Here is a 23,930-nt window from a genome sequence, read left to right as displayed (position 1 = left end):
ATATCAATATGCAATATTTCCGAAATTGCATTATTTAGGATTAATGATTGCGATTAACGTTTCAATATTAGATCATAAGCAGAGAAGAGTCTGTAACATAATATTTTATAATTATGTTCAGCTAGAGATATTTTGGTTTAGTCGCTTTTGTAACTATATATTATGATATTGGATCATAAATACCTGTTTCACAGTTTGCTGAGTCTTTACTCATGATAAATACAGAGATTTAAGAGAAATCTCTATTGGGGAAAACAGTAGGTGCTATCAATGACCACACATAAAGGCCCAAACACATCCATGAGGAAATAATTTTTACCCACATCGATGCAGCGTTCGAATTTAACGTATCCAGATTGGAGGAGTTAGGTCTGTAAAAATATATGGTAATGTTAATATATATTAAAATAATATATTAATAGTTTAGCTCTACACTATTATAGACACGCACCTGTACCAGTTTGTAAGTGTCATCATAACGTACAAAGTAGCGAGAGCGAACATGAGATGGAAGAAACTCCAGTTGTATGCTACTTTTTCTTCTTCATTGTCCCAGACTTTGGCATCATTTCCACTTTCGGCATCGGCATTACGTCCTTCTACTTTAGTATAATCTGGTTACATTTAGGAAAACGAGGAATAACGAAAAAAGGAAAAAAATATACTATCGTATTGCAAATGAGTGGACTAAACCAGTGCTCGGAATTATTTGTATAATCGAGAAGATTTTCGAGAGCTGCACCTACTTATTTTCCTTTGTCATTTCAGTTCAATCGACGGACCTCGCGACTGTTAGTCGGATGATCTAGGCAAGAGAAAACAAGTAAGCGTAGCTCTAAAAAATCGCTTTAATTATACGAATAATTCCGAATACTGGACTAAATAATATTTGTAATAATAATATTCGAATAATAAGTTGGCAAACATAATAAATCGAAAATAAAATGAGTGTGGGAATAAAGGCAAACACACACTAACTACTAAGCAAATATTAAATTGCATGATTTGATACTATATATACTATACATAATGAATAGATATATTTTCTATTAAATTATATATTCTATTATAAATTACATATTTCTCTATTAAATCATATACATATATATATATATATATATATATATATATATATATATATATATATATATCATATATATATACACAAGATGTTCATTTTAAAAATTCCCACTTCAATGTTCTTAAAAATATATGTTCTACGAAAAAATGTATAATATAAAAGTTGTAGAGTTTTGAAGGGATTTATGTATGTGTGTGTAGTTGGGTGGGTGGGTGGATGGGTGTCGTGTGACAGTCCTCAGTCCTTATCTGTTCCGTAACTTATCATCGTAAATATCCACCCATGTATCCATCCATGCACACGCACGCACGCACACGCCACGAAAGAGGTAAATCCGACCGAGCAACCTCCGCGTAGTACACTTTGCGTAATGTTAATGCTGGTAGTATTGTAACTTTCAAGTTCAATTACTCAAAAAGTACTTAAAAAATACATTATTATAATGTTTTAAAAAGCTCTCGAGATAAGTTATAAGAATATGCAGGAAAAAGTAGGAAGTTCCATTTAAAAAATTCAAGTTGACTTTGGCATGACCTTAACGACTCCATTCAAAGTCAGACAAATAGTAGTTTTTTATGACCCCCTCAAAACTCTACAACTTTTATATTAAACATTTTTTTGTAGAACGTATATTTTTACAAATATTAAGGTGGGAAGTTTTAAAATGAACATCCTATATATAAAACAAATACATTCGCGTAAGAATATATGATAGGTATATAAATATGTATTTTTAAATGCACAAATGTAACCAAAGGACTTACATTCAGAAAGTAAACTCTACTTGCAAAGTAGTGTGTGCCTACCTTCATTGCCGATAAGAGACTGCTCTCCCGTATTCCTGACTGTATAGAAAGATTATTATTTAATGCAACTATCCTAATGTTTTTATGTAACTAAAGATATATTTAGATAAAAAGATAGTAGATTTTATACTAATATACACTCGCTAAAAATATTGTGCACCCAATAAATATATTTTCATAACCAAAGCATGTAAAAATCAAAACGTAAAAACAGCGTTTTTCTACGCACACAGACAAATATTACATTACAAATATTATTCTTTTATAGCATTTACCAGCTCCATTATCCTGAACCAAGACATTCTCGGACATTGTAATCTTGGATGATTTAGATGCTGTACGCAATGAACTGTAGAGAACGCAGCTGAACCAGATCACAAGACCAATAATGCTTTCCTTGTCAAATGCGACACGATTTTGCGTTTTGATATCATCACCAGCAAGAATACCTAAGAAGCCAGGATTACACTCGCGGTCTATAAATTAAAGTACAATAATGATGAAAAGTAAAAATTATGTTATGTTGCTGGCTTATACTATCCATGCTGAATCGACAATATCTACCTGGACTGTTTGATATGCCGCTCCATGTTAAATATACCACGTATAACGTTACTATAGAAGATTGAAGGAGACCAGATCGTGGCTGATGTTCTTGTACACTCGGTAAAATTGATATAATACTGGTAATAACGCATAAAATCAAGTTAAATGAAATGAAAAATTTATTGAGAGCACAAATGCTTTCCTGGAAATGCAAAACAAGTAAATGATTATGTTTTGTTTTAAGACAAATGTAAATTTGTTTTAATAATAATAGAGAAATGTGACTAATGAAATCTTACATGTGTGAAATACACATAAAGTAGCACTATCCCAGCAATAGAGACAGCATAATTGAAGAATGATGCACCTAACAAAGCAGCATACCTGAAAATATTTTTATAATATTATTTCTAACCTATGTATGTATATTAATATTATTATGAAGACAGTAATTCTCTTACCATCCTTTCGATTCAGTCTCTTCATAATTCCCTACCCATGCATCGGCCCAAGAATGAGCAAAGTCGACAATCAGAATCAACTGTATGATTATAAAGAGAAAACCTCCTATCATTCCAAAATACATCCAAGTAGCTCCAAAAGATCTTTCTGGGATGAAGAAGGCACCAATAATCCCTCCAATTATTAAGAAATATTTGATCGCCCAGAATCTAAAAATGGTATACAGATGTCACAAATTAAGTATTTAAGTAGCAAAGTTTTGTGACAAGTATCCACTCAATTTTACCCATTTTGTATAGCTGCTCGTGGGTCTTGTGAACTTTTCACTCTGATCATTATTATAGACATCAGGAAGAAATACAAGGAGAGAATGAAGCATATTCTGTAAACTGCCAAATAACCGACTGCAGAATCACAGTCGACAGATGGAATGATTTCCGGTGGAATATAACTGGAATTGTGTGATGTTGTTGCGCAGAATGGTACCTGTTAAAATATGATGATATTAATGTATCCTTTAATTGCCAATAATTAATCCTGACATTACCTTTTTAAGTGCACTTTGTAAACCAGGAGCAAGAGTAATACAGGCTGCAATAGTTCCCAGCATCAGGAGCAATGCATACATAATGCGAGTGCTCGTACTGTTCCTGCATGTTGGACATTGGGAACAACAGAAACTGCAAGCTGTGCTTCCACACAAGCATGCCAGCTATATAGTATAAAAGAGACAATATAATAATACATAATGATATAAAAAATACATAATAAATAGATTTATAAAAATATATAATGATATAATTATAACATAAATAATATTATATTATAGTTATAATTATGCAAGTTAGAATACAGATAAAGAAATAAAAGCCTACAATAATAGATATTTTGCAAAGGAGATATTGTTAAACTCAATTGTTTATATCGTTATATTGTGTCATATTTATTGTTATATTGGTATTTTAACAGTGTCATAGGAGCATTATTTCCAGCATGCTGAGGAAATCTTTAAAAATAGCGCTTACATACTATGTGTCTGTGGCATATATATTGTAATCAATATCTCTCGGACATGTGTATAACTAAACAATGTACATGACGCCATACTAGATATATGACGATTCATTCGTACTTTCGCAAAAGTTGCTACGACGCAAATCCATGGCGAAATGAAATTGAACTCAATTCAATCGTGTTTGAAAAAGAAAGCATTACGAATGAGATTTCTTTATCCACGGAGGACAGCGTAATAAAGCGATCATAATTAGTAGTTATTTGTCCAATAATAGGACACAATTAGGACTTAATCATATCACGAGATATACATGCGCTATAAATATAATATCTGTCACTATAAATATCGCAGTGAAAAAATCGTGAAAAAGTGCATATCTTTTTCAGTAATAAAGAGAAGGAAAAATTCCCGTGAGAGAGATGAGTCAGACAATGGTTATCTCTCCGAACGATAGTAGCTCACTTACCTGAGCCGTTGAGCATATGAGACCCATGACGAGATCCTCTCGCCGTTCGCGCTGGCCAAAGAACTACCGACGAAGGAAGACTCGAGAATTTGATCAACCAGCGGAATGGATTTCGACAATATTGCCCGAAATGAGAGTGGCGCGAGGAGAAAAGACTGCAGAGAAAGTCACCACGCAGTACAACAACAGCGCACTGACAGCTATCCGCGGGCAACTTCGCGCGATCAGCTGACCGTGACGTCAGCCGTTCGCGACACACTTCAGGCTGCTCCGGCGACTAGCGCGCAAATTGATTGGCCCGGACCAGATAGAAGCATGAGAGCGGCCACCAGCTTTATTTCAATAGTCAGAGCTAGGCGCTAGAGATCCTTTAATAAGAGTCTGGCCAACACAATACTGTCACAATACCTCGATTGAAACATTGTGATTGGTCCGCCATTTTTTTCTCTTAATGACGTAGTAATACTACGTGATAGCAGTGTAAGTCCATGGCGATGCATAATACAATAAAAAATATAACAAATAATAAAACTGTATTTATTTCATTTTCTCCTTTATCATCGAATGGTAAAATTGTCACTTCGCACTTCTTTTGCCTGCTCCTGGTTCGTACCCGTTGTAAGGTGATCAGATTTCCTAGCTCTGAATTCGGGACATTTTATAAATGTGTGAAGCGAGGGCAAGGGGATAAAGAGATCCAAAAATTATTTGATAATCATTGAAAATGATGATAAATCGGTGTCCCGAATAGCACTCGAAAAAATTCGGGACAAAGGATGAAAAATCGGGACGTCTGGTCACCTTAGCTGTATGTGTCGAGAAGGGAGGAGATTATTCCGTAATAATGTACTTACGATATGTCCTGATGATCGCAAGTCGTTGTTTTCGGCACTCTAATACTTATTTCCGGAGACTCACAGGACACAAGCGAAAGACATGGAATACGGAACGTCGTGTCCATAATTGCTCGGTATGAAAAGATTGCAGACGCGCGCGCTGTCAATCACGTACACCAAAAGTTTATTAGCGCGCCGAAAGTACCAAAAGTGCACTACGAGGTTGTCATCGTGGTTATTCAATTCAGACGTTGGTAATGAATCGCGCGAAATGCTCGATCTTTTCGCGCTAAGCAGCAACCATGGACACACATCGACCCACATCGCTTCGCGTTTCTCGCGTCTTTTATCCGTCGAAACGAGTCTCGTGCGTTAATAAGTCTCGGGAATGTGTCGAGAATAGCGATGTGCGATCTCCAGAACATATCGTGAAGACATTATTTGTAAGTAATCTTCTCGTTTTTCCTCATGATATATGCGGCCGGTGCTTGTCGCGCCGAGGTCCCTTACATTTGCTAATAACATCAACTCGCTCAAGTAATAGAATTGGGCGATCGTCGGAACGGGAATTAAAAATGCGATCAGAGAGAAAGAAAGAGAGATGCGGAATATTCGAGTGGTTACGTTAGCTTGTTAGGAAAAGAAATATGGGGAGAGAAGTATCTCATAGAACGTGTTCTTTTCGGTCGCGGTGCCATTCACATATTGGCGTATATTTTCAGCGCGATTCAACAATCGCGCGACCATCTTGATTCTCGGTCTTTCTGCAACGAGCAACCGCCGTGGACACATCGATCGACATCGCTCCGCATTTTACGCGTCTTTAACCCATCGAAAGTAAGTCTTGCGCGGAAATAAGTATCGGAGTGTTGAGAACAGCGATGTGCGATCGCCAGGGCGTATCATGAAGACGTCATTTGTAAGTAATTTTCTCGTTTCTCCTCGCGGATATGTAAAGTGATCAGATTTCCTAGCCCTAAATTCGGGATACTTCATAAATGTGTGAAGCGGGGAGAGGGGGGTAAAAGATCTGAAAATTATTTGACAATCATTGAAAATCGGTGTCCCGAACAGCACTCGAAAAAATTCGGGACAAAGGGTGAAAAATCGGGACTGTCCCGAAAAAATCTGGTCACCTTAGTTGAACTTCCGTACAATGATAGTAAGTTAAAAAAGGACAGACCTCCAATCGCTCTATTCTTGTCTCACCACTGATGAGCGGACCGCGCGACGTAGGCACGAAGCGAGCTAGCGGTGATATTATCGCAAATTTATATTAACGAACGTAGTAAAGGCGCACTTTGTTAGATGGCGTCTCGAAAATGCGTCTAGCTCTGGCCACTAAAATCAAGCTGGTGGCCGCTCTCAGACTTCTCTCTACCCGGACTGCCGCCACGGCGAACAGTGCGACGGGCGCAGGGCTCCGGTTGTGGTATGCGGTAGTTTGTGGTCGCGCGTCTCTCAACGTTGTCATCATCGCTAAAAAAAACGACAGCAGGAGGCGCATGCTGACGTACGCTCGATTCGTGAGTGTAAGTAACCGCCTGTGTCCTGTTGTGTCTTATTATGTCAATCACTGCAAACGTCGCACACTCGTCATCTCGTTGTCACTTGAGCCTGTTCGTGGGCCGGATTGAACTTTTTCATAACGAGGAGATTCCGTGGGACGAGCGCGTTAGAAATACGCTGGCCGTTGACACGCGCGCCTGACTTCACACGGCTCGTGTCTCACCGGACGACGGGGTGTTGGCTTACTGCACCTACACCTGCGACACGTTTAATCCTAGCCGCAACCTATACGATCCGACGCGTAATAATATAGCTTCGTGTTATGGAAAAATGATGAAACTGTACATACATGTACGCAACAATAACCGCTTTGATTCCGTCTGCTTTCGGCCGATTTCAACGCGGTTGTAACGTTTTACGTTGCGACTCGCGTCGAGTTGTATTTTTGGTATTTTCGGAATATCGCTTTATTTCTGGCAATGAGTGCGGATCAGAAACGCACACAAATTCATTACGCAATATATGTAGGTCGATCTTACCTAAAAAAGGCAAACTTACGTTGATCGATTATAATAGAACTAATGACTTCGTTGAATTATCGAGAATTATCGAAAATGATTGTTTTTCTCTGATAATTTTGATCTCCTCTAGCGGAAATTTCTCTTGCAATCATCTTTTTACATTTAGCAATATCTTTATAAGGTTGGATAATCTTTGCGAGATTAATTGCGAGTAGCAGGATTAATCTTGGATTTTTATCGCGTTGCTTCGTTTGCGAGTCGTTCTGAACTCCTACATGCACACAATAATATAGTTCAGGATTTGCAATCTCCCGCTGCGTTATCGAGCTATGTTTAGATTTCGGCTAAATGCCTGCCTTCGCGAGATGGAAAGAACGTTCGCTGCGGCTACTTTGCAGCAGTTTTAAGCTTCCTCGAGTTTGAGCAATCGATTCTCGCGTTCGTCACAACTTTCCGTCGCTCATTAGATCTCGCGCCACTGCAAATGTCGTAAACGTTATCTCGACGTTATGAATCATTCTGCGCACTTTTCTGCAATGCGAAACACAAAAGAACTCGACCAGCGCGCTAACCGAGACGCTAAAAGAGAATTCACTTGTCACGTTGACCGGCTTTAATTGAGTTTGATGCATGACTTTTATGTACGCGTGTCATAACACGGCGATTACGTTTGTCGCGTTCTAAAGACGAACGCTGACGAATTTGTTATTCTACGCGACGTTATATTACGCGCAGGACGTCGCGATTCTATTTTCGACGAGCGCATTTTTAATTACTTGTAATAATTTATCGCCCACTGTATCTTTGATTATTGCTCAAGGTTGGCATGTTGGGCCAGCCTTCGCGAAATTTTACACCTCCTCTTTGATCCAGAAGGTCACCAAACGAATTACGTTTGATAGGATCTAATGCGACGCCAACGGAGATATGCCTGTAACTATAGATTGGAGTAATTTCAAAGTAAAATCTATTTCAGCTCGACACCGGCGATATCTTGGTAGCGCGTGGTTATGTTAATGAATGTTAATTAGTATAAACGGATGCGCACATGCGGGATGCGGTCGAGCGTACATATCTAACATGTTGTTGATTCCGTCAATGATAAATTATAACACTTGCATTTGTATATCACTTGCTACGATTATTTAAACTGGGTAAGCTCGGTAAAATTTGTTTCAAACACGATTCACCTCTCCCTTATAGTGTCTTGCTTGTGTGTAAAATCGATTTAATTTTATTAAAAAAGAAAAACCATACACACACTATACTGAATATACTGAGGGAAAAATATGGTTACTTTCGCCCTCAACAAAACTGTTTTGTAATTTTAACCACAAAAATAGTTAGAATAACCATTGTTTTAGTAAGTGTTATTAGAAAAATGATTATTCTAACTATTTTTGTGGTTAAAAATACAAAACAATTTTGTTGGGGGCGAAAGTAACCATATTTTTCTCTCGGTGTAGCAAAGATATTTCCCGGTAAAAAAAATATTTGTCATTTACAGGAGGCCTAAGTTATAGTGAATATCACTTGGTTCAATTCAGTATATAATATAATAATTAAAAACGATGGAAGATAAATCGGAAAACTACAAGGTCTCTCAACCGAGCACTTGGCCGTACATGAACGTTAGTTCGCTAACCATGTCGTTTGTCACTAAATTGATGGCAGCCGGTATTATCTGGGGATGGGGTTACTTCAACTTCAGCATAGCTTGGTTGATCGCGCCGATTGCATTTTCCGTATGGAAAGCTGAACGGAAAAGGGACAATGAGTTAAGAACGATCACAGCGCAAGCGAGCGTGTTGGCTAAAGAAAAGCAGTTAATCGTCAGTCGAATAGACGAACTACCTTCGTGGGTGTATTTTCCCGATTTTGATAGAGCCGAATGGCTGAACAGAGTACGTTAAAATTTTTTCATGTTACACGCTATAAATCATACAAGATATCATCTCATGCGTGAGAAATTAATATTAGATAGCATCACAATTTATTTTCTATATTATCAGATCTTGTATAAAGTGTGGCCGAGTATGAACGAATACGTTCGCCAGCTGTGCAAACAAAATATAGAACCATCAATTGTTCAGACAATCAAAGGTTTTCAGTTTGATCGCCTAGTCCTGGGTCGCATTGTGAGTTCCTTCTAATTCTATATTTTTATATAAGCAACTCGTTTATATTTACACATGTTTTATGTGTGATTTTTACATTTTTTTTTAATCTACAAAAAGCTTATTTCTTGCAGCCACCACGGATTTACGGAATCAAAGTGTACGATAAGAATACATCAAGAAACGAGATCATTTTAGATGCTGACATCATGTATGTACCCTACTTTTCTCTCTCTGCATATATTAAAATTTAAAATTATAATTTATCTTTGTCATAATATTGTATATCTATAGATACGCCGGTGATTGCCGGTGACTTAAAATTATAATTTATCTTTGTCATAATATTATATATCTATAGATATGCCGGTGACTGTGATATTACCTTTTTCGTTGGCAACATCAAAGGTGGTATTAAAGATTTTCAAGTAAGCATACTGGAATCTAGCTGGATTGTATATTTATTGCAATTTTCAATATAAATTAATAAATTTCAGATGCGCGGCTTGGTGCGCGTTATCATGAAACCTATGCTGTCTGTAATGCCATTAGTTGGAGGTATACAAATATTCTACTTGAATAATCCCACTATTAACTTCAACTTGGTAGGAGTGGCCGATGTATTGGATTTGCCTGGATTCAAGTGAGTTTTTTCTTTTTTCATTTGACATCATTTATTTCAAGCACGGACATGTGGTAATCAATTATGACATTACTTGTTAGTCAAACAGAGGAACTTACTTAAAACACAATGTTTTTTTCAGTGAAATTTTAAGACGAACTATTATTGAACAGATAGCAGCCATTGCTGTGTTACCAAACAAAATAGTTATACCATTAAGCGAAGAAATACCGATGGAATCTTTGAAAACACCCGAACCTGAAGTAAGTTTCTTATGAGAAAATCTTTCATATCACGAATGTGTGTGTTACGTGTATGTATGTATGAACGCATTGTAAAATATGAAATTACCTTCTTATTAAATGCATTCACATATTTCTTTGTAAATTAGGGCGTTCTGAGGATTCATGTTGTGGAAGCAAAGCATCTTATGAAAAAGGATATCGGAATGTTAGGAAAGGGCAAGTCGGACCCGTACGCCATCATAAATGTCGGTGCCGAGGAATTTAGAACCAAAACAATTGACAATACTGTTAATCCAAAGTGGGATTTCTGGTGTGAGGTACGTAAGCATTTTTTGCTAATTAGTTGCGCTCAAACATTAACAACGTTTAATGCATGTGTGCTTTGTCGCAATTTCTCTCGATATATATCTTTCAAAAAATACTACACAAGGTCTTCTCTATATGTGGTAAGAGAAAAATATTTTATGAATTTACAAATTTATACAATTACAAAATGAATTTTCTTCTGCGAGAATATTCTACATACATTTTATTGAATCATTGAATTATAGTGTTATAAATAGGATATATCATTCTGCATTCTCATTTAACTTTTTTATAATTTAACAAACATATTTTAATATATCAAATATTCTCGCTCAAAATGTTGCCGATTTAACATTCCAGACAGCCAATGTTCTGCTTATATCCCACACATGCGTATAGTTTCCAATTAGCACCGATATTTCATTTTAAATCATTCATTTTTGCGATATCTCGTTCCTTACATCGTGTTACTCTTAGTGGTTCGTGTTACCTCTCTCTTTCTCTCGGACTGCACATAGGATACACACTTTAGTCTATGTTAATATGATTTAATTTCATAAGTTTGGTATGTATGTGTGTATGTGATGTGCAACATATTGTGTGGGACTAGTGTGACGTGACCTCAGCCATCGCACAACAACTGACCATAATGCTGTGGGACTATGATGACACAAAAGGCGATGAAAGTCTTGGAAGGTATAGTTACATATAACATTGCATATTTTTTTCATTTTTTCCATTGTCCATTTTGGAGACGTTCTAAATTGAATTTTTTATTTAATTTATCTAAATGGAACACGTTTTATCTAAATAGAATACGTTTTTATCTAAATACAACACGTTTCATTTTATTTTCGTTATCAAATGATAAGAGTAATTTGTACAAAATATTGTAAAACTATTTAGTCGATGAAAATTGTTATACAATGTATATATAATCCATTTGGAATCATTTACTAAATTCATTCGACTTATTCTCTCTTCATCACTGTATTAAGAAGCTTCTATCGCATGTTATCATTTTGCTGATGTGTAAAAGTGTCTACATTGTTGGTCTGATTGTGTATATCGTTTAGGTGGTATCTGGACGCATGTTGATCTCACTTTATTTTATTAATTTTTTAACATTTTGTGTACTAAACACACGAGATTTCGTCATGTTACGAGACAAATAACGTGTCATTTACTCATTTAGCAGCATATTGCAGTCATTTTCTTCAGATAAAATTCTATATGTATTACGTAAATTAAACCATACGTTATAGTCATTTTCGATTACATTCTCACTCTGTAGTATGTACATTTAGCAAACATTTATATCGCACTGCGATGTAAGTAGACAATAATATAAATTCAACAGAACATTTATATTATATAGACGGCTGTCGCCGCAAAGACCTATATCTTGTTATACATCTGTTATACATCATAATATTGACACACAGGCTATGATCACTTCATGTAATATGCAAGAAGCTGTGGTATCTCTTTGGGATTGGGATCCCAATATCCCAGGGGTACAATATGATGATTCCCTTGGCAGGTAGTAATATTATAATTTGCGAGTGAAACGATATTTGCACATGTACGAAAATGCACGAATTAAATCATGATATTGTTTCGTTTGAGCATGATACGTATATAATACATATTTCTACCGTATAATTTGTGTGTGTGTGTGTGTGTGTGTATTTGTGTGTGTATTATTTTTGTAAATAATAATGAATATCAATATTTATATATATTTATAGTTATCTCAAATGAGTTTTATTTTACTAATGCTGCAGATATAATAGCTTGTTAAAATGCTGCACGAGCATATTTTTTATTTACTTTTATTTTCTTTAAGATAACACGTATATTGTGATTTTTAAGAGTTTTACTACTTTTTACCTATTTTTGATACGTCTGATTGTTCCAGCGATTTTTCAGTATTTCTGTTAATAATCTGTGTAATGTTGATTAATCTGTTGTTGAGTAATCATGATTAACTTATCATGCTCCGCGATATTTTCTTCTTTTTCTTGTAGCGAGAAAAAAACATTCTGCGTTTAATAGTTTCGTCGTTTTCATTAATTATTTGATCGGAGTAATTAGGTGACTTTGTTTTATGGAAAAAGCAACTAAAATAGACTATGTGGTGGCAGTTTATAGTGGAAGAGGGCTTGGGAGCCTACAACACCATGGTTGCCCAGCTCTTTGACAAAGACAACACTGGTCAAGATGATCCACTTGGCAGGTATTGCTGAACGTGTAGTACACAATCTCAGACCAGATTAATAGTGCATTTTACGAGACTTTTATAGAACATGAATTAGTACGCGGAATACTCCTTGCCGTTGACAATGTTACGCTTAAAAGGCTGCGTTTTCTTTTTCATTACGCGAATTACCTGCAAAATACCGCGGCGTATTTGAGGTGTTTCAAACATAAGCATCGATCACACGTATTTATGATGCATGTCGTTTAATTGCAACTTGTTTATCATACACAGAGAATACGATATGTTGAAAACATTACAGGATCCAATATACCAGTTGCGTTGAAAATGACGATTCTAAGCTCATGTCACCACATTATTCTCACAATACACAGAGTGAACATAAGGAGATCTATTTTGTTTTTCTTTAAGTAACAAAGCAATGCTATGGTGTGTGGTGGTGTTGCATGTTTTATTTTACTGTACATAGTACGCAATAACGTTTTTATATCATCATTTGGAGTTAGAACTATGAAAATACATCGGAATTAATGAGACCGCATTACGGTTGCATGAACGCCTCATAAACGCAGGAATGGTATCACGAATATTGCATTTTATATATAAATTACCATATCGCTATCATCATCATTGCTAAGATTGAACATTCGAAATTGCTGAGAGCCAATTTTACTTAAATTTTTATTCTTAAATTTTTAACGAGAACTTGTCTCGAGAGTAATTCGAGTAATTCTTAAAAATCTGTTTTCGTATTTCAAATCATGACACAGAGCCACCATCGAAGTCATCCGCGTGAAGAAGAAGGGCATGATCGATACAGTGAGTGATACGAAATTCTTCTGAAAGCGATCGATTTTGTTGCTAACGGATTTTATTTTATAGTGGATTTCTTTGGAGCAAGCGAAGCACGGTATGGTCCATTTGCGATTAACGTGGCTGCAACTTTCGAAGGATCCCGCTGATCTAAAAGCCGTAAGTAAGACAAGATACGATTCTGTTAGTGTAAAATGTACGTAAAAATTAACTTTTAATTAATAATTCTCACGCAGGCTTTAATAGAAACTCAGGAGCTTCGAGTTACGTCAATGAGTACTGCCCTTCTCACTCTCTATATTGATTCTGCTAAGAATTTGCCGGTACGTAAGTTCATATAAATAATACATAAATAAGGAAAAGTGTTTTAATAGAATAACCGATATCATCATACACGCGCAGTGCATACGGGGAAATAAGCAACCCGACGTTTACTTAGTAGCGAGTGTCGGTGGAAAAACGAAAAAGACAGCTACCATGCCACATTCTTGCGACCCGATATGGGAACGAGGATTCACTTTCTTGATTAGTAATCCCGAAACTGGCATTTTAAATCTAAAGGTTTCCTATATATTTTTTTAAATTAACATTACCACTTTTCGTTACTTGATAATGATCAATAATGGCCGCTTATACTTCAGCTTACGGATGAGAAAACTGGCATGTCAGTTGGGGAAATGAATTATAATCTTTTCTTGCTTTTGGAAAAGAATAATCTTCAAGTGGATCAACAGCCGTATGATTTACAAATGGCTGCGGCAGACAGCAAGCTCGTAATGTCGATGTCACTGAATGTAAGTACGCATACATTTGATTTATGTATGACTTAACGATGTAATCAGACACGCAAGTCGTATCGATCGAACGAGGCAACCTTGCTTCTACAGATTCTGAAATACGAGCAGCCTGAACCTACTTCCGAGGAAGATGAAGACGATCATGACATCAATCAATTAAATAAACGTATCGAACGTCAGGAGTCTAATATCAGCAACATTCTGCTTTCTAGTGGTGAGTAAAGCAGCGTCACGTCGCTTAAAACTCTTTTACACTTTGAAGTTCAACAAAACGTTTTACTCATTGATCAATCAACAGACTCGAAACTTATTATGTCGAATATTGTACGTTTCCTTGCAGCACCTTCTAGTCCTCTTAGGAAGCAGCCTTCAAAGGAATCAATCAACAGCCAACCACGTAGTACTGGATCCGGCGCAGCAGCTTTGCCCGAGGAGGCAGCAGCAGTAGAAGAAGAATTGATAATTAACACCAGCGCTCCGTCTTCGCTAACCGGAAGCCCTCACCTTATTCATCGGAATGTTAGCGTGACTTCTTCTTTGGGTGAAGCGAAATTGGGGAGAATACAATTGACCTTACGTTACAGCGTGCAGAGGCAAAAATTTGTCGTTGTCGTGCACAAAATTGCGTAAGTATAACCTCCATATCTCGTATTCGTCATGAGATCAATTTGCTCGACAGCATTTTATTTTACATTGACGTACTTTATATCGCAGCAATCTGCCGCTGCCGCCGAACGATCCTCACAACATACCGGATCCGTACGTGAAGCTCTACTTGCTACCAGATCGGCATAAGGAAACAAAGCGCAAGACTGCCGTAATGAAGGACAATTGTAATCCAACGTTCGACGAACAATTCGAATTCGTTGTCTCGCAGGGAGACTTGGGTACGCGTACACTAGAGGTGTTGGTGTGCACCCAAAAGGGTTGGTTGTCGGCCGGGAGCAAGGTGATGGGTCAGGTTCTTTTGAAGCTGAGCGAGGTCGACATTTCGAAGGCGATCACCAGTTGGTACGATTTACAACCGGAAGTCAAAGACTAGAAAAAAAGGAAAAGTAAGTGGGGATTCGAGCGTCTGTGCGTCTGCCTGTCGAAACAGCCGCTCAAGTTCCCACTTGATAACTTTTACAAACGATGAAAGTCCCAAGAGCTGTACAAGTATTCTCGTTAATCGTTAATCTCTCGCGGTTGACGATTTATATGACGAGTTATGGTGCTATACGAGACGCGAGTCGTCTCCGCAAAATGATCTTATCTATCGAAATGTTCGTACTTATGCCGTCCAATGGCACGAAATGATCTGACATGTATTATTGCTGCAATTGCCGCACAGGAACGGATCGGCTTAGCGAAAGTAAGTTTCAAGTAAGTTCCCATTGGTGTATCGAATGTTTTGGAATGCGGAAAAATGGATTTCAACGTGAAGTTTTTCATGTGTATTCAAGTTCTTCTTCCTGACAATGTGCCTAAAGTGAAGAAAAAACGCTGGGCGTTTATTTGAATAACCAATATGATAAACGATAAATAAGTTATACTTGTGAGGATGTTCTGTAAAAATTTGTACAATTACGATCGATACACAAGCAACATTAAATTTTGCTAGATTCTATGCCAATCCGCGCCTGACATTGATCTTATTTTATATTTTTTCTCAATTACATTTAAATTTACAATCATGTTGCAGTATAAGATACACTTGTTTGCACAATGATTTGCGCACATTTTTCCAATTAAGTTAGAAGTGCATCAAATGCGAGCCACTGCTCCCGTAGCGATCACGTGGTCTGCTTGCGTGGTAAAATAAAAGTATCAATGCCCGGATATGTATCTAATCCTAGACAGTCTTATTGTTTTAATTTTTAAATATAAATATTTAAACTTTTAACATAAAATATATAGACAGGTATTAAATATATTCTGTGATGAAAATTTAAATATTCGTATTTAAAGACTAAAACAATAAGAATGTTCAGGATTAAGTGTATGTCCGGAAATTGGTACTTTTATCTTAAACGGTTAAGACAGAGAGAAGTTGAATGACAGAGAGAATACGCGTTATTAAGGGGATGCTGAAGTCGATGACGAACTCGAACAGTGTCGATAACGCAGGGACGATTACTAACACAACTACGTTATCTTTTTCATATTTCTTGTGCATATTTATATAAATATATTATATAAATGTATAAAATTTACATGTTGCTTTGTTTTACCATATTCAACGGAAAACTTAACCACGCATGTATAGAAATTTTTCTGCAAACTTTTCGGATATTTTTAAACTTTTGAATTCAAATGCAAAGATACGATAATGTTATTTATTTTTTTTTTTTTTATTGTAGTAGTGACAATCGTCTCTGCATTATAGTTCATCGACTTCAGCATCCCTTTAATAGATTGGTATTCATAGTCGAGACTTATATTTAAGACTCTTAAAACTCTTCAGATACTTCGTAACCAATAAAATGATCTTATCTAAACGTACCTTATCTGAAGATAAACTTGAGACGGTTTTAAATATAATATCTGGCTATGAATACCAGCCTTAGACTTCAACTTCTATCATACCGACACGAGTGTAAGTTCGTGAATAGCAACTCGCAATTGTGACCATTTGATGCACTTCTGACTTTATCGCAAAAAGGGCGTATGCAAATCATTGTGTAAATGTTATTTATATGATTTAAAAAATGAAGTATTTTTATATTACAACTGTGTGATTTTATTATTCATAATCGACACCAAAATAATTTTTTTTTCCACAAGTTCCTTGTTGTGTTTCATATATCTTTTTTTTTTGTTTTTCTTATGTTTTAACATTGCTTTGTTACTAACGAAGTCGGATAATGCATTTATGAGTTGCATAAGCGATTAAATAGGTGATTATCACTCTCTATGTATACATGTTTTATATTTTATAAGATATATCTTTCTTCGAAAATGCAACTCGCGGCATACGTTTATATAGTTTTAATACAGCATAATTCGTGAAATCAAATTAGTATATACATGCGTTATATTTATATCGAAGTTTTTGCTATATTACACATATACACGTATAAACATACACCTATGTACATCTATATTCTGTGACGCACGACACCGTCAATAATGTCACGAACTGTTGAGAACAATAAATATTATATGCATTGTCTTTGCTAACCGAGTAATTAAATCCCGGTTATTATGATATAGATAATTTAAAAAAATATATATATATGCACATATGTCTGTCACGTATCATACGTACACATCGCAAAGATCTGTTCAACACAACCGTTACTTTGCGATTCATATAAAATACATTTCACTCAATTGAAACTACTTCAATAATTAGATCATAAGCCATGTCCACATTTCATTCTCCATGATAAATCGTCGCTCGCTGTTTCTGCACCCTTCACCATTATATAGATCCAACGATCACCAAGGAAACTGAATGATAGTTAAATATGGTACTGCTTATCGTTGACGCTCTCTCGTCGTACGGAGAAGCTTTTATATAAATCTTACGTCCTTATTGTCGTTTCTAATGATAATTTAATGCGATAATTTAACCGCATATTGATAGAATTTTTATTCGGTATGCAGCGAACGTCGATGTTACCTTGTCTTCCAGGTTTTAGCTTTGACAAGAACGTGAGTACTTTTACGAGACATGTATCAAGCACATAATCACCGAGACGTCACTGATATTATCACTGGCGAAGCAAGGAGTGTCGCGAAGTATAGTCGGTGTATAGTCTGTCTGTGTAGAATATAGTCGCGGTGTAACGTGTAAAAACTCACGATGGGGAAAGATCCATATCACAGGTATGCGTGTGTGCCTTGCAGCTCGGTAGAACCAAATTTCACAGAAGCCATCACTTCACCAAGATACACGATGGTGTTTATTACTTATCCGAGAAGGCGGACACGATCGCTCGCAGCCGTTATCCGTCCATGTGTCCCCCGGGGGAGGTGCAGGAAATTCCTTCGTGGCTCGCGTATGACGGCCAAGTATGATAGACAGTAAATATGGGTTTCGTTAAAGTAAGATTTTAAATCGTTCATAAGCAGCACACAATTTCTTGTAAAACATATAATGTATCATAAATATAATTACATATCCGATTAATTAATTGTATATGTGTGTGTAAACATGATAATATTAACATATCCAATTATACTTCAGGAAAATAGAAAGAAAAATATGCGTGGGAACACTACACTGTAAAAATTGATGTGTTAAATTTAACATTTCATGTGTCCCAAATCATCCACTCTCATTTATGTGTAAATTTAACACAAAATAAATGTATTAAAAAGTAACATGCATAATATATAAAAAATTAATATAAGAATTTAACACTTGAATATCGTCACAGGAATCATAGGTTGTGTTAAATTGGTATACGTATAATGTTAAATTAACTAAAAAATTAACTAAAACGTTACTTTAACATTTGAGAGAAGTATTAATCTATGGTTTTGATAAAATGAAAATGTTAAATTGACATAATCTATGTGTGACATATTAAATATATCAGTTTAACACAACCTGTGATTCCTGGTGGTATTCAAGTGTTAAATTCTTGTGTTAATTTTCTACATATTATGCGTGTTACTTTTTAACACATTTGTGTTAAGTTTACACATAAATGAGAGTGGATGATTTGGGACACATGAAATGTGTTAAATTTAACACATCAGTTTTTACAGTGTATGTATTGATTTTAATTCGTTATAATTCTTTCATTTGTTCATAATTCTAGAGACTCATGTTCAAAGCGTTTTTCCAAGAGACCGTGAAGGAAAAATGGAAAACGACTTATCAAATCCGCTTGGTAAAGATCAGTTTCTTCCTGGAGGACGGAACAATAAAAATCGTGGAACCAGCAGTGGACAATAGTGGACTTGAGCAAGGTTCAAGGGTGCATCTCCTTGTTGTAATTTTTTTGTGACTCTTCTGTTCTGCTTAACAAATAAAACGTTTTTTCTTGTGGACATTCTATCGCGCGATTTAATGTTTATACTTGTATACTCTTCGCATCTGTCATCGCGCGCTTAAATTAATGTGTAACGTAAACGGAAAGAGATGAATGTTTATAATCTTTTCTATAATGTAACGTATATAATGGTTGTAAATAATGTTATTTTATTGAATTTTACGCGAAGGAATCTTGGTCAGACGTCAAAGAATACCGATGCCCGATTCAGTGAAATACAGATACTACGACATACTTGACTTAAATATTGGCAAAGAACCCGAGATCTACGGGCGCGTGTACAAAATCATAGACTGCGATAAATTTACGAGGCAATTTCTTAATCGCATGGGAATCCCTGTACCCGACCCCATCGATCCACCGAAGGATCCGAATTACGAAAGTCAGAAAGTCGTAAGTGGCATATTTACAACGCTCTGATACTGTTAACAAGTTTGTTCATTGTATCATCGATACTTAAGGACAAAATTTCTGTCAAATTTACATTTTTACACCGCTTGTTCACCACGTTTGCGTAGGAGGTTTTTCCGAAGAAACCCAGTCGCACGACAGACACCCTCGGCAGCTTTTTAAAGTACGACAGGCAGGTGCTGCGATTTTACGGCTACTGGGACGACACAGAGAACCTGCACGGGATCGTACACGATCTCGAGCTACATTATTATCTTGCCGATAATACGATGGACATCAAGGAGAACGTGATGCAGAACGTGGGTCGTGACTCGGGACTTATGTTCGTTAAGAGAATGAAAATACCCAAAGTAAGATGTATCGCCTCTATTCATACAATACCATCACAAATTTAGATGCAGTAGCATCAAATATTCAATGTTAAAATATATATGTATCTTCTTCGATATGTTACATCTTTTCGATTTGTCAATTTAGTTTTTCACTGAGTTGCAACCGATCGGCGCGGAGGATCCTTTCACGGTTCTGAACGTCTTGGGCGAAAACAGATTGCGAAGCTATTACATAACGGATCCTTTGGAAACCGGCAAGGTGTCCGTCGATTATTACAAGGACAACGAATTATGTATCGGTGCGGAGATCGACGTTTTCGGCAGAAGAGTCGTCATCACCGACATGGACACCTTCACCAAGGAGTATTACCGGTGGGTTTACCGAAATCTCGTGTTCTTACGAGTCCTGTTGAAACGTATTTTGGCTCTTTATCTTGTCCTCGCATAGGATGAAGTACGGTTTGAAAGATTTTACGCCTCTACCGCGACTTGGAAGAGACGAACTAGGTCAGAAGGTGGAGAGATACATACCACCGTACAACGGCTTCGGATCCTACGAGGACTCTCTCGGGAATTGCTTAATGATGATACCGAAAGCACCTAAGCCAGATTTCATCAAGTTTATGCGTCATGACAAGTAAGTCGCGGCGGACAACGCGCATGAAAATTAATTACCCTCCCGGCTGACTCCATTTTCTCTTCTGTTACTTTAGACAAGGGTTTGACAGCCACGTTTTGAGATTCCGGGCGAGAATGGTATCGAAAATCCCTGCTAACGAAAACAGACAATTCATCATAAGAGTGTTCCTCATGGATGATACGATATCCATTTTCGAATTGGCCAAACGAAACTCAGGTATCAATGAAACTTTTCAAGTTAGAAAATCTATTGCGCATAAAAGATTCGTCTCAAATTTGAAGGCAACATTAGAAAATGAGAAAATAAACACTAATTTTCCATCTTTATGATCAAACAGAATATTAGTAAAAAGATGTAATAATGAAATGTATAATAATGAAGAAAAGGATTGGAATAATATCAGTAATAATATCAGGAATAATAATATAGTACTTAGTAAAATGAAGTTATTTCATTCATAGGTTTTCTGAGGTCCCTATTTCAAAAGCGAATGCCAATAATCCTGCCGGGACAAGATATCTTTACGAGCAAGAAACCGGAGTATTACAAGCCACAAGATTTTTACGTAGGCGCGTGTGTCAACTTGTCTGACTTTCATTTCAAAATTACGTCCGCGGATACTTACGCCCTCCGTTACATGGAGTTACACTGCGATAAAGTACGTTACAATGCATATTCATGTTTCACTTCTACGCATTGATCAATTAAAATATCAATCTAAATAGTATAAAAATTTTCTACTTAACCATTCACAACGAGCTTATTTTCTCGAAGTTTGCTCAAAGTTTATCTTATACACGACACGTTACTCTAAAGAAGAAATAATTTTCTTTTTGTGGCAGTTTCCCAAAGCAAACAGGAAATTGATAATGGAGAAGCTCAAAGAGAATTTACAGCCGGTTTATGATGAATTCGTTCAAACGTATGCTCCGCCTAAAGATACGAAAGATAATATTCGAGTGTTGGAATACGACATGTTCAAGTATGTATATATTGAGGAAAAACACTTGAGAATTTATTTGTAATATATATAAATTTGTTATTTCCTGAGAAATAAAATTTATTTCTGTGAATCAAAGTTTGTTTCTGTGAATAAACTTTATCTCACCAATGAATTTTTAAATGTTTTTTCTCAGTGTATAAAGTATTTTATACAGGACGCTTCACTCGTCGTTTATTTCTCACGATATATTTGCACTTCTAGGGAAGCGATGAGCCGATTTATGGGTGAGAAGATAACAGAACACGAAATGATCACGATTGCACGGCACTATTCGTCCCGCGAGAAGATAGAACTCCGAATGAGAGAATACGTGAGGTGAGAGAATTTTCTTTTTTTGCTGAAATAAATTAAAAAAAATCTCATGCAAATGTCGAACCCTCTCATAAATATAAACAAAGTTTATCGGCGAGTTAAGATAAAAGAAAGTATGTACGTATGTCGGTTATGTTTTTATAGAAATCTGCTGCATACGGAACTAGGACGATTTCTGTGGAACGATCTCGATCGCCTACGAGAGAATTTACAGCATTGGGACAGGGATAAAACGGGATACTTGCCGCGTGAATCCTTGTACACGATCCTGCGCGGTTGCAGGGTTCCCGTTGACGTGGAGTTATTGAATTCGATGTTAGACCAGTAAGTTTATACGAGTTCGTAGCTGAAGACCGATTGAATTTATTTTGCGTAGATGTACTTGGCGATTGTAACGTAACATCGCACATTTTCATCAGTTTGCGCAAATCTGAAGATGGCAAGCTGGATTACAACGACCTGCTGCAATTCATGAACGTTAAGATCGACCCTCTACCACCAATCACGCCCGTAAATATAAAGGTATATCGATTCATCTAATTCGTTATTATTTGCTATTGCAAATCGGAATCTCATACGTTTGTATGAATATTGCCAAAAATTACAAATTTATAATTTTAATTAAGAAGAAAGGTAGATTTGATATTCGGGACCTTTACGGTGTCCATGATTCTTATGACATCTACTAATTTTTTCGTGATTATAAACGTCTCTGTTAATTATCTTGTATATCCGGATTCTCCGCGGGATGTTTTGTACACGAACAATGCGATAGCTTATCGTTATCGCCTTGGACTTACGAGCACGGCCCTCGGAAACGAAGCGATACTTACCGAGCAGCTGCCGTTAAAAACCAAGTGATATTAGATTTGGTTTCTGGGCTTGAGCCGCGTAAATTCTTCTTTGTCTGATTCCGACATTTCGCAAACATTTCAGTTCACTTCACCAGTAAGGAACGATCTGATGCCGGGAAGAAAGATAGAATACAAAAATCCTCAAACTAATTCTAAAATGAAGAATTGTACGTCAGTTTTTAGAAATACTCCTTTCGGTTTTTGCTTTCATCTAACCGCCCGATTGTTTACGGCAACCTTACTCGTACTGATAGATGATTGATGTTTCGCAGACGGCGCTCTGGTGGGCATCCGAGGAAGAGCCGGATTGCGGAGCCGGAATAAACTGGTGCGAGTTCGTGAAGGACCTGGACATAGGAGCGGAAGATAGCACGGTGGAGCGGGGCGAAAACGTGGAAGTGCAACTCGCGCTGAGGGAGAACTGAACGTGTCAGGGCAGCGGAGCACGAGTATATTTCGCGATTCTTATAACACCTAATAATTTTCTCGTGGTAATTATGAACGTCTCTGTTAATTATCTCGTGTATCCGGATTCTCCGCGGGATACTTTGTACGCGAGCAATGTGATAGCTTATCGTTATCGCCTTGGATTTACGAGCGTGGTCCTCGGAAACGAAGCGATACTTACCAGCACCGAGCAACTACCGTTAAAAACCAAGTTTCGAGAGCCGGCTTCCGAGGCGCGTGTAAATCTCTTGCCTTTGGTAGATAGGTGGGTGATAAATTTTCCGAATCGTGTCTATAAGATTATTTACGACGATGAATTCACGACAATCTATTCGCGTCGCATGGCGCGCTGAATTATTCATACGCGCGCAAGATTTCACTTTTGAAATTAAGCCTGGCCGCGCGCGAATAAACAGCATTAAATGCGATCGTGTGCGAGTTGTGATTTTCACTCGGCGGGATCGGGGAAACGGTCGAACGAGGGTTGCCATTTCCAAGCCGATGTGTATTTGTAGAATGTAATGTTACATCTCCCTTTTTCTCGCACACACACACATACACGCATACACACGCATGCACA

The 23,930-nt window shown here is 36.9% G+C and overlaps 3 protein-coding genes across 10 annotated transcripts in view; 2 read left to right on the top strand and 1 right to left on the bottom strand.

Moving 5' to 3' along the window:
- LOC116848078 (probable serine incorporator) overlaps positions 1–4,614 on the bottom strand; it is a 7,193-nt gene extending 2,579 nt beyond the window's left edge. Inside the window, exons 1-10 of one of the 4 annotated variants that reach the window (XM_032823842.1) lie at positions 4,377–4,614; positions 3,443–3,607; positions 3,182–3,381; positions 2,895–3,104; positions 2,733–2,817; positions 2,452–2,635; positions 2,163–2,363; positions 1,888–1,926; positions 452–614; positions 184–371 (exon numbers count right to left, since the gene is read on the bottom strand). In XM_032823842.1, the coding sequence (XP_032679733.1) occupies positions 230–371; positions 452–614; positions 1,888–1,926; positions 2,163–2,363; positions 2,452–2,635; positions 2,733–2,817; positions 2,895–3,104; positions 3,182–3,381; positions 3,443–3,607; positions 4,377–4,403 (1,416 nt within the window). In that variant the 5' untranslated portion in view covers positions 4,404–4,614 and the 3' untranslated portion in view covers positions 184–229. The remainder of the gene's footprint in view (positions 1–183; positions 372–451; positions 615–1,887; positions 1,927–2,162; positions 2,364–2,451; positions 2,636–2,732; positions 2,818–2,894; positions 3,105–3,181; positions 3,382–3,442; positions 3,608–4,376) is intronic. The other 3 variants (XM_032823844.1, XM_032823845.1, XM_032823846.1) reach the window with 3 other exon arrangements.
- A 1,946-nt stretch (positions 4,615–6,560) lies between these two features.
- LOC116848074 (extended synaptotagmin-1) lies at positions 6,561–17,517 on the top strand. Of its 5 annotated transcripts, XM_032823832.1 has the most exons (18): positions 6,569–6,744; positions 8,219–8,396; positions 8,750–9,146; positions 9,255–9,380; positions 9,494–9,570; positions 9,721–9,787; positions 9,857–10,002; positions 10,124–10,244; positions 10,373–10,543; positions 11,978–12,075; positions 13,524–13,572; positions 13,636–13,725; positions 13,803–13,889; positions 13,969–14,127; positions 14,208–14,360; positions 14,454–14,577; positions 14,704–14,989; positions 15,078–15,405. In XM_032823832.1, the coding sequence occupies exons 3-18, from the start codon at positions 8,814–8,816 to the stop codon at positions 15,403–15,405; spliced, it is 2,415 nt and encodes an 804-aa protein (XP_032679723.1). In that variant the 5' UTR covers positions 6,569–6,744; positions 8,219–8,396; positions 8,750–8,813. The 5 variants fall into 5 exon arrangements, with proteins under 5 accessions (XP_032679722.1, XP_032679723.1, XP_032679724.1 ...); XM_032823831.1 differs by lacking the exon at positions 8,219–8,396 and having other exon boundaries at positions 6,561–6,744; XM_032823833.1 differs by lacking the exons at positions 6,569–6,744; positions 8,219–8,396 and having other exon boundaries at positions 8,814–9,146; positions 15,078–17,517.
- Positions 17,518–17,669: 152 nt separating this feature from the next.
- Positions 17,670–23,887, top strand: LOC116848075 (EF-hand domain-containing family member C2-like). The gene is made up of 14 exons (XM_032823837.1): positions 17,670–18,002; positions 18,198–18,362; positions 19,118–19,268; positions 19,521–19,744; positions 19,870–20,112; positions 20,240–20,466; positions 20,543–20,731; positions 20,808–20,950; positions 21,196–21,392; positions 21,577–21,716; positions 21,939–22,052; positions 22,194–22,373; positions 22,469–22,571; positions 23,176–23,887. The coding sequence occupies exons 1-14, from the start codon at positions 17,949–17,951 to the stop codon at positions 23,326–23,328; spliced, it is 2,283 nt and encodes a 760-aa protein (XP_032679728.1). The 5' UTR covers positions 17,670–17,948; the 3' UTR covers positions 23,329–23,887.
- The last annotated feature ends 43 nt before the right edge of the window (positions 23,888–23,930 follow it).

The sequence above is a fragment of the Odontomachus brunneus genome, unplaced genomic scaffold, assembly GCF_010583005.1.
Source record: "Odontomachus brunneus isolate Ranch 3 - 2012 unplaced genomic scaffold, Obru_v1 Obru_scaffold_088, whole genome shotgun sequence".
Taxonomy (NCBI): domain Eukaryota; kingdom Metazoa; phylum Arthropoda; class Insecta; order Hymenoptera; family Formicidae; genus Odontomachus; species Odontomachus brunneus.
The sequence above is the reverse complement of the archived record's forward strand: the minus strand, read 5'-3'. Positions and strand labels throughout refer to the sequence as shown.

Bases quoted from the DNA above. Each gene is read 5' to 3' on its own strand.
- LOC116848074 (XM_032823833.1), top strand. From the start codon at position 8,814: ATGGAAGATAAATCGGAAAACTACAAGGTCTCTCAACCGAGCACTTGG. The intron at 10,544-11,977 runs GTACGTAAGCAT...ATTGACACACAG, and splicing joins AGTGGGATTTCTGGTGTGAG to GCTATGATCACTTCATGTAA. The intron at 14,578-14,703 runs GTGAGTAAAGCA...GTTTCCTTGCAG, and splicing joins CAACATTCTGCTTTCTAGTG to CACCTTCTAGTCCTCTTAGG.
- LOC116848075 (XM_032823837.1), top strand. From the start codon at position 17,949: ATGCAGCGAACGTCGATGTTACCTTGTCTTCCAGGTTTTAGCTTTGAC. The intron at 18,003-18,197 runs GTGAGTACTTTT...TGTGCCTTGCAG, and splicing joins GTTTTAGCTTTGACAAGAAC to CTCGGTAGAACCAAATTTCA. The intron at 20,113-20,239 runs GTAAGATGTATC...TTGTCAATTTAG, and splicing joins AGAGAATGAAAATACCCAAA to TTTTTCACTGAGTTGCAACC.